At 39.3% G+C, this 15,486-nt stretch overlaps 1 protein-coding gene across 3 annotated transcripts in view; it reads right to left on the bottom strand.

The window, feature by feature from the left end:
- The window catches only part of SREK1 (splicing regulatory glutamic acid and lysine rich protein 1), a 33,166-nt gene extending 26,377 nt beyond the window's left edge, over positions 1-6,789 (bottom strand). For 2 of the 3 annotated variants that reach the window (XM_071425304.1, XM_071425303.1), the window contains exon 1: positions 1,116-1,249. Coding sequence is in view for 1 of the 3 variants with exons in the window: in XM_071425302.1 (XP_071281403.1) it covers positions 1,116-1,249; positions 6,355-6,515 (295 nt within the window). In the remaining 2 variants the exon portion in view is untranslated. Of the gene's footprint in view, positions 1-1,115; positions 1,250-6,354 lie in introns of those variants that run through there. The other variant, XM_071425302.1, reaches the window with a different exon arrangement.
- Between the last annotated feature and the right edge of the window lie 8,697 nt (positions 6,790-15,486).

Consider the following 15,486-nt stretch of genomic DNA (forward strand, 5'->3'; position numbering starts at 1 on the left):
GTCAGGTTCACTCCATCAGCTGGAATGATTCCATTCCAAGGAGGCAAAAGGTCCAGCTACCAGTCAGAGGCTAAATTCCACAGTGATCCCAATGAAGTCAATGGGGCTCTGCCTAAATCCATTGATATGCCTGCCACAGGACTCTGCTTCATGTAATTGCATTCAAATCTAGGATGCTTCTACTAAGAACACAAATTGTCATGTACTCAACAGATCTATAAAAGCATGGCCTCAGACCTAGGGGAAGGAACATCTGTCAATGTATTAATCAAGTATTTTATCTCATGAAGACTTTTAATGTAATTACATACATCAGTAACGTTTTTAAGAATATTTAATGTAATTACATTACATTAGTAATGTTTTTAAGAACATTTTATGATGGGAGCATTCTGGACAGATCACTGCATATTTAAACAGATACCCAAACCAAAAAAGGAGTACCAGTATACACAAGGAATTTTTTTATGGCACATGAAGTAACATTTTCAACAGTAACAAGAAAGAAAAAAGTTTAAAAATTAAACTAGCAGATAAACATTTATATTCAAACAGTATTTTGAATGCTAAGTATCTTGGATTAGATTACTCTAAAATGGCCAAATGAGTATACCATGTCGTAAGACAAAACTGGGATTCACTCTAAAAATGCAGAAATAATCAGTATCTTTAAAAAAGCACAAATCAGCAAAAAAAGTTTTTACAGCAAAGGTGATACATTAAGATTCAAACTGCAATGTTAAGTGTCAGGGAATTGCCTGATCTTCTCAGAGCTCCATTGACTTCAGTGAGAACTCTGTGTGCAAACATTTGCCTACACAAACATAGTAAAAGGAATTATTCTTCTTTCTTTTCCTTCAAAATACATAATAGCTACAGAAACCTGAGTTATAAGTTAAACCAACTATCTTTTTGCCAATGCTGAATTTCAATTAAACATGTATAACTGGGGCTTTTTTCATTCAATTTTCAATTTTGTTTCAAGGCCTTTTTTTTCCCAAAAAGCAATCAAATAAAATAAAACAACAACAGAGCATCACCTTACACAGAAAGCTTAAAACAATTAACAAACACAACAAAGACCAACATTACAGAAGAATGTCTAAAATACCAACCTTCTGCGCAGGGCACAACTATCAAAGCTCTGTCAATAAAAACCGTGTTAGTTAGATGCTGGGCCACACCAACACTCGATGCTTCACGAAACTTAATATAACATACTTTGGAGGAAAAAGCAAGAGGTGCGTTGCTGCAAGATAAAAGGAAAAAATAAAAATTAGTCATAATTGTATGGATATATTTTTAACTATTACTCCTCAGGGAAAAAAAAGGGTTTTTGCCTAGACAGGGAAGCCTAAAGTATAAAAATCTACTAACTTGCCACTTGCTGTATCAGTGAAAAAAGATGGAGCGCCTTTTTAATGAAAACTTACGTAAGCCAAAATCACTAATTAACAAGACTAATTTTCTTATATTATCTGGCTATACAACACTGAACAGTACATTTCAAATTACTATTTTAAGGAGTATATTTACTTGACAATTACAATTGCCAAGTAAATATTTTATAGTTTATCTTTTTTTTCCTGAAAATATTTTTTTTTAGGAAAGACAAACAACAAGCCATGCAATTTTTTGCTGGGTCGTTCAGATACTAGCCTGTAATAATCAATATTCTTTCTCTGGCTTTCACAAAAGTAGTTTTATTAATTCTTACAAAGATAAAAACAATTCTTGAGAGGGCTTTCAAGTACTGGGTCTTAGCTGACTACTGTAACAAAAACCATTTGCCTAAGTTCAGCACAATGTAGCATGGAGAAACATGGGAGGAAGTAGGAGCACCGCACCATTTGGCTACAAAAGGAAAGAAAATTTGTAATTCACTTTTTCATTACACTGTATGCCAAGAGAAAACACGTAAACATTGCAATCTTGATCAAAACAATGTAACTTTGCATTAAAAATGGATTCCCTAGTCAAGGTTTGTAAGCTTTATATTAGCAGCTTATTTCTTCACATGAAGGAAGTACAGGTAAATACTCAAAGAGAGAATACAGTATTCCTGGAATATCAGCGAGTTTCATTTGAAATCATGGAAAAAATGTTGCACAGACTGTTTCACCCTGGTCCTGTCTCAACCAAAATGGAAACACCTGTCAAATTTCTGGAAGCACCAGCAGCAGTTCAAGTTTAACACAACCCATCTTGGAGACCCCTCAAATTCCAAGGACATGTTTCCCCAGTTATTCTATTAGATTTCAGGATTTAAATACAAATCAGAAGTTTTAGACACGTGATCTCATTATATTATTTACAAAAATAAACCAAAAATGTAAGCCTCAGGCAGGCAGACTAATATGTTTCTCGCTACCAGGACAGTAGCACGAATGTATGATATCTAGAGATGGCCAAATTCAGAATGGCATTCAGAAACATCTATGATGGAAAATTCTGTAAGAAAAGACAACACAGGGGAAGAAAAACTAAACAGGGAGCGGGAGACACAAAAACGTCATACAATTTAGACAAACATTTTAAGATTGACTACATTTCTCCTGCTCACTTTTATTTATTTGTGGTGGATAATGCTTTTGCCATTTCAAGTTTCCACATTCAGGAAGGAACTAACTGCATAGAACAGCTTCTGAGCCAGCTGTAAGATCTCTGCTGAGACCAGTTTCCAGCATCAGAGATTACAGCCAGCTGTGACTTCTTCAGTACTCTAGAGATACTTTGAGCACCACAAAGTATTTTTTTATTTGCTTTGGTTTGGTGGGGGAGAGGACTATAAGGGAAGGGAGGAACTCGTGTCTTGGAGTTTCTTGTCATCAGTGTATGGTGTTTGCTTGTCTCTTTTTAAATACATCCCTCAGTATTATAACCCAAATGGCTGAAGTCACCACTGAAGGTTCTATGGTCCACACCGCTGAAAACTTCTAATATCTCCTGATTTTTTTTTTCCTTTTTTGCTTTCATTGTGAACTCAAAAATATAATTCTGCTCCACACAGTTTCAGATCTCCCCAGTAATCCCTATAAATTTTAACATCTATAAAGCCTGCACTATCAAGTGTGTTTTTGTAAGATATACTCTCCTGTATTCCTTGATTTAGAACACAAAAGCTACGTGGACAATATGTTAAAAAATATTAGATGTCTGAACGCTGGTGCAAATGAGGCCATACAAAGACTTCTTGATACCAAGTGCCTTCCAGAGGTCAGAAAGGAGAAATTCTCTACAAGGTGACACTCTCTACTAAAAACACATCGAAGTTGCCTCAAGGGAAACTATTAGGATCTAAGAGATCTAAAATTTTAGAAGGTTTAACAGTGATTGAGTCCTCTCTTTTAATGAAGGGGGCCTCAAAAGTCTTCCCATCAGCGCCTTTTTAAGACGACTTTTTGCTAAAACAGTTCAGTCCTATCCTAATTCCTTTTGTCGCCTTATTTTTGCTAGCCTTCACTGAGGCTGAATTGAGGGAGACTTGTGATCTTTCTCCTAGATTACGACGTCAAAAAGCAACTCCTATATCTCTGATTCAAAGTTACTAAAATTCAGTTAGCTTCTTTAGAAAAAAAAAAAAATTAAGAGGAAATAAATATCTAAATAGTATTGGGACAATTCTACCATTCTTGTTTCACTTTGTAGAAAGACGGCAACATTCATCTCCTAACAGAATAAAAATCAACCAAAGTATTTCCTAAGGACTTATTCAGAAATCTACAGTAATAAGAAAAAAAAGGCTATAAAACACTTCTCCAACTGTCCAAATTTTCTCAAGTGGGGCAGGGAGGCGGGGTGTGTGAGGTGTGGAAGACATGACAGAAATAACTTATTAAAATAGAATACTATGGATTAATTGTGCAGATCAGTTTAAATAAGGCTCTGTGTGTTTTGCCTCAGAAGTCTCACCTACATTGCTGTCACTGCAGGATATAACAATTCTAATTATTGGACTATACAGATGACAACCCCTTTTCTCAGACAAGATGTCCCTTAAGTGAAGGTGGCCCATCCACCTGTGTCAGAATGGATAAGGGATACAAGTAAGATTGACTTGGGTGGCAGCCCTCAACGCTAAACTAGGCTTTGTCAAAATACTCTGGTTCATGAACAGAACACTTTTAGGCTCCAAACTGGAGGAGGCCCCAAACCCCATTGCCAAGGTCTGGTATGGCATGTGTCTCCATCTCTCAATGCCTGCTGGGTTGCAACCAGAGCAGAACTTCCTGGTGGCAGAACACGGAGGCCAATCCAGTCTTGCCCTTGACTAGGGAAGGGTTATGACAAACCAGTCCATCATCCAACTTTTTGTTAAATCAAGTTTTTTCTCTAACAGAGTTCTAGCTTCCAAGACCACTCCAGACTATTCAGTAGCAAGCAGTATTACACAGCAGGTCTTTCCACATCTAATAGAGACAGTTTGCAACTCCCTGCTTTCAAACAACTCATTCTGCCAAACCCAATTGTTGCTCAGTAAGTTTTTCAACATTTAACTGTTCAAAAATTTTCCTAAGGTCACATTGGAAGGCTCACCGCTACACATGTAATTTTGAGGCCTACTCTGAAAGGCAAACCTTAACTGCATTACAAGTGTATGGGACTGTCTGTGCTTGTCTGAGACTAATAATCCAACTACAGGTGTCACTGGTCTCCTGCTAAACTGAAAACACTACTAGGCTGTGGCAGTGGCTAGCATACTGGAGTACACACCCAAGGCAAAAGACCTGTCACATCCTTGCAAACCAGCTTCAGTTTTTAACTGTATTGCAAACTGATAGTGATCTATGTTTTATTTCGGACATCTTTGCTTCCCATCCACTTGTCAATAAAATACTATTTTATGAAGTTATGACAATGTTATTTAAATACATTTTCAAAAAGTCAACATGAGGCACTTTTTTTTTTTTTTTTTGGTTCTAAGGAAAGGCATTAGGGTTCTTAGGCATACTTAGTTTTCTCGCAAGGTAGCAATTTGGAAGTCAGTTCAAATGTCCAGAAGTATGAGGCAAGGGAAGTGCCTCACTTCTAACATGTATGCATAAATAACGGTAAATAAAACCAAGAGTAAAGCAGGTAATCACGATCCTGCATCCTATCTCTGAAAACTGAATTAATCAGCACTATAACCTTGACATTCCCAAGTTATTCCCTATTATGGTACTGGATTTTAGTATTTTATGTGTATATACACCCTGGCAAAACTGTATACTGGCACAGACATTATTTGTATATGAATGTCAAGAACGTCCCCATTTCCCTTAAAACCTGTTATGTAACCTAGTGAAAGACAAGAACAACAGCTGTAACAAAAAACCAGATTCAGTCACGAGAAAACCAAAAATATAAAGAACCAAGTGTGGAACAAGTCCAGGACAAAGCCCCAGAAAACTGTATAAAAATCCACCATATAGCTATCAGTAAGGCATATGTTATTTTAAGCATATCTTTACGTATTAAGTGTTTATTTTTTCTGAATGGTTGGTATTCAAATATAGTCAGATGTTATGTAGCTATATAAAAACTAATAAACACCAACTTTTTTGGCTGTTCCCTTTTGCAAATCGAAGTTTTATTAGCCTGAGCATTTTTGTATCAAAGCTCACGTATTGGCATGCTAATAATGCCCTGTCCTTTCCACTATTCCGATTTAATTTTTAAAGCACATTTATTATTCGCTTCCCAGTACAACTGCTGCCTCGAGAGAAAAAAAATTCATCTCCTCCCCTTTACTGCTGATCATCGCCTTCTCGGGAGAGGCAACACTGCTATTTTACAAGCCCCTGCATCTCCCACTTGAGCGCACCCCTCGCAAGCCGCTGACACCACGAACCGCTATAATTTAGCGAGAAATGTGACGCCTGGGATTAATTTACTGCACAAGCCTTACTGGGGGCAACTCCGAGGCAGGGCAGGTTCCTTCCTCTGCCCGCTACAAAACCTCAGCTACTCTGGATTCTTTTCGAACAGCCCCTTCTCGGACCACAGCGCCCTTCCAACAGAAAAGGAAAAAAAGAAAAAGAATAAAGGCAGTCGGGCGAAGGCGGGCCTGGAACTCCCCGGTCTAGCTCGCCTGCACCCAGCGTGGGCGAGGAGACAGACAAGCCACAGAAAGCGGGTTTTAGGAAAGAGGGAAAAGGGCCGGCGCCGCCATCTTAAGTGCGGGCGCAGCTCCTTCTCCGCAGCTCCGACCATACAAAGGGGAGGGACCACGTGACGTCTCCCTGGTGCCCGAACTCAAAATGGCGCCTCTGGCCTCTCGCCCCTGCCCTTCCCGCCACCTCCCGGCCCCTCCGCGCCTCTCCCTCATCCCTAGGCTCAGTCGCTGCGGAGAGCGGCACGGGCCCCACTTACTCCGGGGGATAGAGACGCAGCTCCTCGATATCTCCCAGGAAGCCGAAGAGCGTCCGCATCTGCTCGCTAGTCACGGCCGAGGAGAGGTTGGTGACCTGGATGACGGACGTGGGGCCCAGGGGGAAGCCCAACGGGACCCCGATGCCGCCGCTGTTCATCATGGCGGCGCCTGCCCAGCCTTACCGCGCGCACCCGGGGGCGCGGGCCCGCCCACCGAGAGGGGCGCGCGCCACCGGCCGGAGCGGCCCCGCGGGCGGACGCTCTAGCGGTACACTCGATCGCTCCCAGAAGAGTTCTCGGAGGGACTGGCGGCCCCTGCCGGCGAGGCCTCCGGCCCGCCCGCGGCGTGGAGATCGCTCGCTTTCCCAGGAGCCGCTTCCCCAGGAGCCACCTCATATGGAGCCGGCTGGGCCGCCGTGCGTAGGGCGGGACCGGCACGGGGCCTGGGCCTCGCCCAGGAAGAGGCGTGGCCCGTGAGGGGCCGCCCCTGCCGCGCTCTTTGCGCGCGCACGGTGGCCGCTGCTGACGCGCGCTGGGGCAGGGGCTGTGGGCGGCTCGTGCCCCTCAGGGGCGAGGCCCCGGAGGAAAATGAGATTTCCCTTTTAATTGCGCGTTTGGTGGCCACGTTTAGTAAGAGACAGTTTAATCACCCTAGGGAATAAACCTCTGAACACACCCTCTGTCTAAACAGGAAGGGCCCGTAATAGTACGGATTGTAAATAGTTCTGTTATAAATTGACTGCAACGCTACCCAAATTAAATTTATCTTGCCTGCAGTTGTAATTCAAGTTCTCCTTAAAAACTACATTGGCTGGAGAAAATTAGGCTGAGCACTTCATGTGTGGGTTATCACTACTAAGGATCAAACTGCACTCTTTCCTAGTGATATGGAACTGTTCATCTTGGGACTTCAAGGGTTTAAGGTTTCTGGCAATTTCTAACACTTTCCATTCCCCAGCTGAGAAGAGATTGAAGTATTTTTGAAACTATCTGGGTTGAAAAATACTGCAAATTTGTGACAGTTCCCTGAGCAAGTAGGTCAGTTGTTACAGAATCTCCACAGATAAGTCTGGATAGTGCTGGCTTTATTGATGCTCAGTACATTACAGAAATATAATTCTAAGCAGTTGTCAGAGATGCATTTCATATAAATACATTTACGCATATGTTTCAGATAGAGCTTATTTCAAAATCATTATCAGTGCACTCATATTCTCTTTCTAAATGAAATCCATATTCCAAAAGTACAAAAATCCTTTTTAAATCCCTTTTTTCAGCCATTCTGGTAGCTTCTAGTTGAGAGAAGTTTAACTGGAACTTCCAGACATTTTTTTTTATATATTGTGGAAAATGAAACAGATACTATTATTCTACATATAGGAACCTTACATAAAATTTTGTTATGCTTTCACTAGTACATCTTATCCAAAGATGGTTAGCAGAGATGTAGAAGGTATTTCTGCTATGAATATTCTTATCCTGTCTCCTTGCATCTCTCAGTGGAGGGTCCAAAATAAAAATGAACTCTAAAATTCACAAAGAAGAGCCTTGTGATGTCAGAACTGACTGGGATACCCTCCTTCAGATAAAGCCTGTAACAGTCCATACAAAATTCTGAGCTACTGATCTGCTTTCTGAAAACAAAGCAAGAAAAACAGTGTTTAAATTTTGTAATTATCAGTCCCTGCCACAGTACAAAATTAGCTTGGAAAAATAAATGAATTTGTATTTCAAGAAGAATAGGCAAAAAAAATCACACCAATCTCAGACCCCCAAAAATCTAATGCTGAAAGTATGCTTGGATCACAAATGCTGGCACTAAATGGCTGGGAGCAAATAATGACTATTTTAGTAAAACCATTCAAAATTTAAAAGTGTTAACTCCCTCTCCTATAATAAAAACCCTCCAAGCTATCCAGAAAGAAAAGTTAATTAAAAAGAAAAGACATGCGGAAAGGAAATCGTTGTACAAGCAGTGCCCAAACATCATCTCTCTAATCAATGGCTAACAGACCTGCATCTTACAAATTGCTGTAGGCCTAGAGAAAACTTTAGCTGTAATCAAAGTGAATTAATATGTGTACAAGTTACTATTCAATTTTGCTCAGCTGTTTTTACTTGTTCTTAACTGTATTTGTGCATGTAAATAAAGCTTCGGTAAATAAATTCCTTCATTTCCACCTTGATTGTCAGGTTAACTAGCAAAACACATGGCATTATGCAGGCTCTTTGGAGGTAAACTTAAATTTCAGGTTACCTAAATGTAAAATGGTGAAGCCGTTAAATAAGAGTGACTATTAACCATTTGTCTAAGACTGTATTTTGTGATCTTCCAATGAGGATTAAAAAGCATTTACTGGGTAATGTTAATTGCAAGTACCAGTAGAAAAATACTGGCAATTCAGTAGGAAGTTACAGTAAAAGCTGTTTTAGAGGATCAGGAGAAAAGTCTTTCCATTACAAGAAGTCACCTTTTAAGCAGACAGTAGGTGGTCTGATAGAGGTGGACATCTCTGGCATTTGCTGCGCTTTGCAGGGGGAGGAAATCAAAATTACACGAGGTAAAAGAAGGAAGCATTAGATGGTTTCATCAACTTCCCTTAAATGGAACCTGAAAGACTTCAAAAATAACGTTAGCCACAGACCTAACAATTATTTGATAAAAATAAAATAGTTGTAAGTTTTAAGCAATTTATGAGAAGTGAAATTTAACTTCAGATTCAACAACTCCTGCAGCACTGGTAAAATTTGCCTCTGGAAATCTAATGCCCTGGAAACTAAGGAGAAAGCTTGAGCAAAGAGAATGTACCCATAGCTGAGGAGAACAGGTTAAAGGAATTGTTCACATGCAAGGTCACAGGACATGGTGAGATGTTTCTGTGAGTGTTGAGGAATCTAGCCAGTGTACTGTGTGGCCATTTCTAATTATCTTTAAAAGTCATAGTGTTTGGGGGGGGAATGTCACCCCTAGATTGCAGATGGGCAGGAAAGGAGCATTGGTAAAATTAGAGGGATATCAGCCCCACCTCAGTCCCTGGGAAAATGATAGAGCAAATTCCCCTGACAGCCATTTTCAAGCTTGCTGATGACAAGAAGAAGACTGGGAGTTGTGAATATGGATTTATAGAGAGAAAACTGTGTCTGACCACCTGTTAGCCTCCTGCTGCTGTGAAATGACTGGCTCATGAGTGTGGGAGAGCAGCTAATACTGTTTATCTTGACTTGCTCAAGGCTTTTATAACTTTGTCCAATAATATCCCTTAAGGTATTTTTCTTTGACTGCTCTTTTGAATGCAGTACGAGAATGCCACTAAAAGCCAATATATTTGTATAGCCTGTGCTACCTAAGTTTGTTTTCATACACAGTAACTTTACACCACTTTCCTTATTGTATAACCAAGATAATAGTGTTTTGTGTAGATTAGTGATGCAGAACACAGGAAACCAATTTCTCTTCTACAGCATGAATGTTCCTTCTCTTGCGAATTAATCAAGAGGCATAATCCTCAAATGCCAACTCCTACTACTCACGGTAGTCTGCAGGTACAAACTACTGCTGATGATACTCCTGTTTTCTGTCTGTGTTCAGACACATGTTCCAGTTTCACAGACACGTTTGCACGTCAGATTAACTTGAACTAACTTTCAAATACAGACAAATCAGAAAATGTTAACTTCAGAACATTTCAAAGACAACAGACTTTATTCTAAACTCCAGCAGATCCACAGTGCTTCCCAAGTAAAAGAAGTGACTTTCATCCCCTTTCCATTGTTATACCTTTAAGGTTTATCAGGTAACTGCTCTGATTTTTATGCATGCCTTAGTATAATTTATGTAGTTTTTTTAAAGAAGATTCATGTAGAACAGAAAAACATCTTACAGAAAACAAACTCTTGGTTCTGTGAATCCACCACATCTCTAATCCCAAAAGTTCTATAAAATCATTTAAAGCGAAAGTATAAGACCAATTTATATACCTACCCAGAAAAATTATGAAAATATTTTTCCCAGATAAAATTTCTAGTGCAGTAATTTTTTTCCTCAGATTCAAGTTTACACATCTAGAAATCTTAAAATCCTGCCTATGATGAGACTAACAGATGAATGCTACATGGTCAGTGTAAGCAGCTGAAACCAGTTTAAACTTGCTGCCTCTGGATGGCAGTCAGCTGTACAAGTTAGCACTGGTAAACTGAAACAGCTGCGAGATTTCTGCATCTGCTTTTTATCTGTTTTACAGCAAACACATGAAAAAATTTAGGGTTGCTGTACTGAGCATAACAGTTTCAATTAGAAGAGTCACGTTAGCAGCTCTAGAAATGTGTTTTACAATGACATTGTTCTCCCCATAAAATTGCTTGTATCAAAAATGGAATAATTCTTCTTGACTTAAAATTATTTTTAAACTTACTTCAAAATACGATGAGGGCTGACAACCTGAGATAATGTTGCTGACTCTGAATCTCCAAGCACATATTAACAAAGGAGGAGTATCTCCACCACTGAGAGACTGAGGGAAAATGCACAAAAGCAGTTAAGATTTGAAAATCTTAATCTGAATATAGAATCTCTATCCAGTTACCTTTCAGGGCAGCATTTCTACTTATGAAACTTAGTATCTGTTCTACAGAGAACATTTTTTGGATTACAGAATGATTTTTTCTTCAAAAGGGAATTTCAAGAAGCCCTTTTTAAAAGCTATATAAAAGTCTAAATGTCAGCAGATAAACTAATGGTTTTATGATATACTTTTAATATCCATATGTGTGACTATGTATGTGTCTAGGAAAATGTAAAATCTCAGCTTTTTTCTTTTTCTTTTGTTTTTTTTTAATTAAACTGGGTGTCTGCTAGGAGATTTGCTACTTGCTGTTTTTCTGGCAGTACATGCAATTGGAACTGTTTGGGTAGGTGCCCACTGGAGTGAGAAAAAGCATCTTTCTTCTTTGCTGTGAGGTTATCCTGCTGGGAATCACAGCATGTAATTCTACATAAGGGGATAATGTTCTTGAACCTCAAAAAACCCTGTCTGAACAAGGTAATTCAAAGGTATTGGATAGAAAATTCTGAATTCACTTGGATGAATTTCTTCTCCTTTCCAGTCACATTTTGTAGGAGCAGGGCAAGAAGCTTTCTTCGTGGCATAAGAATATAATAGAATCTTTATAAATGTGAAGTTTGAAAACTGGAGTAAAATTTGGTGCAGATAAACATTAATGTTGTATTTCCAGCTGTTTTTTTGAAAGTGGCATAAAATAGGCAGTATTACAAAACAAAGTCAGTTTGGTAAGTAGTAAGTCTAATAAAAATTATTAGTGTCTTCAAATGTCTTAAAATATAAGCACATAATGATTCAATCTATAATACATTAACTACATTTGCAATTAAATAACACCATACATTGTTTACTGCAGGGTCAGGAAACCATCCAGTGTGTTTTCATAAAATTAAAATGCAGCAGAAAAAAAAATTGTTTTGATGTTTTATCTGTTAGGAGGTTTTCAGCATGGTTTCTAACCCTTGCATCCATCAAGTCCCACCTCATCATTCATTGCTCATGCCAGATAGCAAATGAGACAATTTTACATGATTGTTTCATTTTTCCAGGACTTAGTATTATGTCAGCTAAACCAGCTCTTACTATCTATTTCAATATTTATTAGTAAACCTCAGTTTCTCTGTAGTGAAACCATAGCTTTCAGCTGAAGTAGTTTTTCATGGGAACATTCTCAGCAAAAAATACCTTCTCCATATTCAAAAGCAGTTGTTGATTATTCTGTTGTAAGTGGAAGTTTTTGCAGATGGAAATAAATAAAATATGCTAAAACACTGATGTTGAGAGCCATAGCACAATACTTACAAATCCTGTATTTTGCCAGTGCATACTTATAATTCAGTAGAAAACTTTTACCCATTTTTTGGTTTGGTTTTTTTTTTTTTTTAATGATGTTTTTTTCTCCAAAGTTTCCTTCATAAATTACCAACATTACCAGTTAAATGAGAATTTCTCTGTAGAGCATCTGGTTCCTCTGCTATTAAAACTTTGTCTATTAAAAGACAGTCCATGAAAGGTTTGTCCCAGTCAGTATTTCCACATCTGGCAAACAAAAGTGAATATTTTGCCAGGGTTTTTTTATTACTTTGAACAATACTGAAGCACAAACATTTCAGCCATTTGCAGCATCCAGCCATGCCTCATGAAATGGATGCAGCTCAGAGCCACACTCCCCCTTGTGTTATGCAGCTGCAAAAATAGATGTTGCAGACTACTGTTATGAGAAATTTAATTCCTGATGATCTAATGATTAGCCCATGCAGAATACTTTGTTACTTCAGCAACATGACTTTTCATGAGGAACTCTTCTTGGCCATCTCAGGAACCTTACCAGCCTTGTCATATGTTTTCTTGCACATTCCAAGTGCACGCCTGAAGCTTTTAATCAGGTATTGATCTAAATATGAGGGGCTGAAAGTGTCCTGACTCAAGTATTGCAAGCTATATGTTAACTGAATCTTTCACAGCTCAGTAATGCTTATCCACACTTGCAAATTACTTTCCATAGGCACAATGTCCTGAGCACAGTATTTCTAATGCAGTTTAAAACACTAGATTTAGTGCTCATTTCATATTTTCTCTTCCTTTAAGCTGAACAGCTGCTACTTTTTCCATACTTAATGCTTATCCCTAAAACAAAGCAATTGTTCAAACAGTTAGATTGCAGAACTGAAATACAAGTCACATTCTCACAGACAATATTCAGGTACAGCAAACAAAAGGGAGCAAAGAGCTGGAAATCAGGGAGTCCCACAGAGAAGAGGGTCTGAACTGCAAGGAAGGGTGATGCTGTTAGTACTTGAAATGAGGCTTTCAGACAGCAATAGAAGAGACCAGATGCTCATAGGAACCGTCTGAGAAACTTGAGGGAAAATGAGAGACCTGCTGCTGCCAGGTACAAGGCAAGGGAGCCACTGGGGCCTGGGGACACTGGTAGCTTGAAGCAAGTGTGGTCAGTAGCCGTTGGTGCAGCATGCCTGAGGCCTTTGTTGCAGCTGCCCTTGGTTGAAGAGGGTGATCCTCCCACCCTTCAGCTGGTGCTAGGAGGAGGCTTGTTGGATCAGAGGGAGCACCTAGGGCCCACCCATGACCTTTCATGCAAGACCTGTGCTGCTAAGCAGAGGAATTTTGGAACTCAGCAACCTGGGATGCCTGGGGAGATAGGACCTCTTCAGACCTGACAGCTTCAAGAGCCTTGGGCCCCAGAGTGCAGACCTGGGCAGTCTGTCACTATCAGAACTACAGGAAGAATAGCAGTGGAAGGTAATATAGTGGAAGGTAATAGCTGGAAACTGGTGGCTTCCAGCACTGCATGTAAGGCTCCTACTTGTAGTGCAGTTTTAATGGTGTAGCAGAGCTCCAGTTTCAAGGCAATCTCATAGATATTGCAATAGAATCTTCCGTACACTTTCCAAAATTGAATATAATGCATGGCAGTAGTGATACCGTACCAAAAAATACATTTTCTCTCTGAAAAAGTACCTTCAGGCAGAAAAACAGAAGTTAGACCTAGTATTCTCAGATGCTCGATGAAAAAGTAAACTTTTATTAAATCATGTCCAAATAGGGAGCAGATATAGAAAACCTAAATAACAAGGGGCCCAACACTCCAGGGTCATCAGGGCCATAACCTGTTAATAGTGAGAATCAGTTTTCTCTAAGAGGAAGAAACTGTTACTGGTATATCAGAGGACAAAAAGATGAAACTATTGGTGTTACCACATTGTTTTGTGATTTTCAAGAAAACTGGATGTAAAGCCAAATTTAGCTCTCCTGTGAAATTCTGTGCCTACCTGTTTAGTTTCTCTACCACATTACCCTTGTATACCTCTTCAGAGTGCTTTCAGCATACTCTTAATTTTAACCCTACTCACTGACCTAGGCATTTCTCTCTGCCTATCAAAAGTAGTAAACTTGCAGCTAAAGTCCTCTCTTTGTGACAGTAGCCACTCACTGCCCTATCTGATTTTATTGCAAGACTGGGATGCATTGGGTCCAGCTGAGATGAAGTTAATTTTCCTTACAGCAGCCCTCACAGTGCTGTGCTTTGCACTGGTAGCTACAGAGGTGTTGATAACACACCAGTGTTTGGCTTCTGCTGTACAGCACTGGCACAGCACCAGCACGGTCTTCCCTACATTCATCAGTAGGCTGGGGGTGAGCAAGATCTTGGAAGGGGACACAAAGCTGACCCGAACAGACCAAAGGGCGGTCTGTTTCATGCCATATCATATCAGCTCAGATAAAAAAGCTAAGAAGAGGAGGATGAAGGTGGGGAATTTGTTTTTTACAGTGTTTGCATTCCAGAGCAACCACTGCCTGTGCTGATGCCCAGCTTCCTGGAAGTGCTGGACATCACTTGCTGATAAGAAGTAGAAAATAAAATTATTTATTTTCTCTTTGCTTGATGTGTGTAAACTTTCTCTTTTGCTTTAGTAAACTGCCTTATTTAAAAATGCAAGCTGTTTTCCATCTTATTTTCTCTCCTGTGCAGCTAGGGAAGAGGGAGTGATAGAGCAGTTTGGTGAGCACCTGGCATCAAGGCAAGGTTTACCCACCACATGGGGTTATTCACAAAAACATTTCCTTGTTGTGAAGAACCCAGTCTTGCAAGGAAATCACTTAGAACAGACCTGTGGACACTGAGATGCACAGAGCCAGGAACACAAATAAGACTTTACTAATGCATATTGATTGAGTACTGAGGTCTACAAAAACTGTAGATTAATAAATAATGTTATGGAGAATTTTTCCTAAAACTTAAATAAGTCAATTTCACACAGCTTTAAAGAGCATTAGTTTATTATCTATTCTCCATGTGTTACCTCAGAAACAGTATTCTTATATACAAAAATTTGGAATGTTGAATAAATGCTGATCAATAGAAACATTACATAGCTGTTGACAAGGGAATATTTCTAAACAAAACCAAAATAATAATGAATGTTTGATTCTGTGTGTTGCTTATTGCTATGTCTGTGTTCATAGAATGATTTCAAGTATTTACACTTTTTCTTAATTCATTCAAAAAAGAAACTAAAAAAGTATTTACATAATAAATACGTGGGAGACTTCA

Source organism: Agelaius tricolor, unplaced genomic scaffold, assembly GCF_023055355.1.
Source record: "Agelaius tricolor isolate 1412-34295 unplaced genomic scaffold, bAgeTri1.0.p SCAF_4, whole genome shotgun sequence".
Classification (NCBI taxonomy): Eukaryota; Metazoa; Chordata; class Aves; order Passeriformes; family Icteridae; genus Agelaius; species Agelaius tricolor.